The sequence below is a fragment of the Dioscorea cayenensis genome, unplaced genomic scaffold (genome assembly GCF_009730915.1).
Source record: "Dioscorea cayenensis subsp. rotundata cultivar TDr96_F1 unplaced genomic scaffold, TDr96_F1_v2_PseudoChromosome.rev07_lg8_w22 25.fasta BLBR01001972.1, whole genome shotgun sequence".
NCBI classification, from domain to species: domain Eukaryota; kingdom Viridiplantae; phylum Streptophyta; class Magnoliopsida; order Dioscoreales; family Dioscoreaceae; genus Dioscorea; species Dioscorea cayenensis.
In genome coordinates this window covers 11,207-12,858 of record NW_024088363.1, presented here as the reverse complement: position 1 = coordinate 12,858, position 1,652 = coordinate 11,207, and the positions used below count along the sequence as shown (strand labels likewise).

The window sequence follows — 1,652 nt, the reverse complement described above, 5'->3', positions numbered from 1 at the left end:
GTTTTTTTTTTTTTTGAAGGGAATTGATGGCATGCTGTGAAAGTTTTTGATTCAATTGATCATGAAAAGGGTAGCATTCGTTATTGGTTTCTTGTTATTGAGTGATGGTTTTTGGAAATAGTTGCTTTGATTGATCATTATAATTGATTGAATTAATGGTTCACTTTAAGTATTTCCTGATTTCCTTCAGTTGATCATGAGAGTTGGTGGTCTTAATTAGTGTTTCTTGCTCTCGAGTTAATTAGTGGCCTTATGTTATTATTTGCTTTGATTGATCATGAGAATTGGTGGTCTTCATGAGTGATTTTTGTTCTTGAGTAAATTGATGGTTTGCTGTGATGCCTCCTTTTGTTGATCATGAGAATGTGCCATATTGTCAGTGGCAAGACTAGTGTTTGGTGATTGGGAGAAAGCAATAAAATTGTGTATTTAAATAAGATCTAGAAGATAAAAATTTATATTATTTATTGACTCATCAATCACACCTGCACTTAGTTTACGCATATTAGAAGTAAAAAATAATATATAATTCAATATGTTGCAAAGTCTACACTCATTCAGATGGTTGCTTCTTCTTGTTACTCATGTTGCAATGTCTACACTTAGTTTTGACACGGTTTAGTATTTGGGTAATAACAATGTATGTGGAATAAGCATATGAGGATTTGAGGATGGTTTGGGTTGAGTAGGGCCTGCCATGGCTTTGGAGTTTTTCCTAGCTTCTTTTCTTGTGTTAAGTTTTGATAATTTGGAGTTTAATTGGTATGGTTTTATAGATTGAGTTGTTCTAAGCTTATGTTTTGCTTTTCTCTGCTAAACTATATAGGATTTCACTTATCCGTGCCTACCATTGAAAGATTTCTCAGGCAAGCTATCCAAACTCCCTTTATTAGCCTATTCATACACTTCTTCATCACAAACTTAAAATTGAGACATTAATTTTCTTCTCATTTTGATGTGCAGGAGATTCATTCGAGCTGTGCAAGCTTCACATCAGGCACAATAACTAGTTTTAAAAAAAAAACACATCTGTTCATATCAATCAAGTTTTTCTAAGCTCATTCATTTTGATCTGCAGGTTCCTGCATTAACCTTGGGACATTTAGCAAATTATCTAGCAGGGTTGACACTGGTTGAGTACTGTTTTCTAAAGTTCCTTCCATCAGTCATTGCTGTATCTGCTGTGTTCCTTGCCAGATGGACATTGGATCAGTCCACCCATCCATGGGTTCAACTCCAAATCACCCCATCCTTTCTCTCCTCTTCAATTGTTTATTCTTCTATTCTGATTCTTTATATGCATTCCTTCGTACATAATCCAACTCTCCAACATTGCACCTCTTACAAGTTTGTAGATCTTAAACCAGCAGTTCTTGAAATGTAAGTCCTGCAGACAAATAGTTAAAACTGCTCCTTGAAAGCTATCAATGAAAAATACAAGCAACCAAAGGTATCAAAATTTTACTGTATTTCTTACTGTTTCTTGGCCCAAAATTTCAATGATATTTAAACTACTACTTGCCATGTATGCTTATGTTTCTTATTTAGCTACAACTATATATATATATATATATATATATATATATATATATATATATAAATTTATGGTTTTACTTAATTTTTTGAATCATGATTGTTGACTAGTTGCAAAC

The 1,652-nt window shown here is 33.1% G+C and overlaps 1 protein-coding gene across 1 annotated transcript; it reads left to right on the top strand.

The window, feature by feature from the left end:
* Positions 1 to 697: 697 nt before the first annotated feature.
* On the top strand, positions 698 to 1,450 carry LOC120257239 (cyclin-A2-2-like; the record flags this gene model as incomplete). Its single annotated transcript, XM_039264788.1, is given in 5 exon segments — positions 698 to 737; positions 827 to 866; positions 964 to 997; positions 1,079 to 1,228; positions 1,316 to 1,450. Coding segments are annotated over 5 exon segments (399 nt in total), but the record flags the coding sequence as incomplete, so codon positions are not given.
* Positions 1,451 to 1,652: the final 202 nt, after the last annotated feature.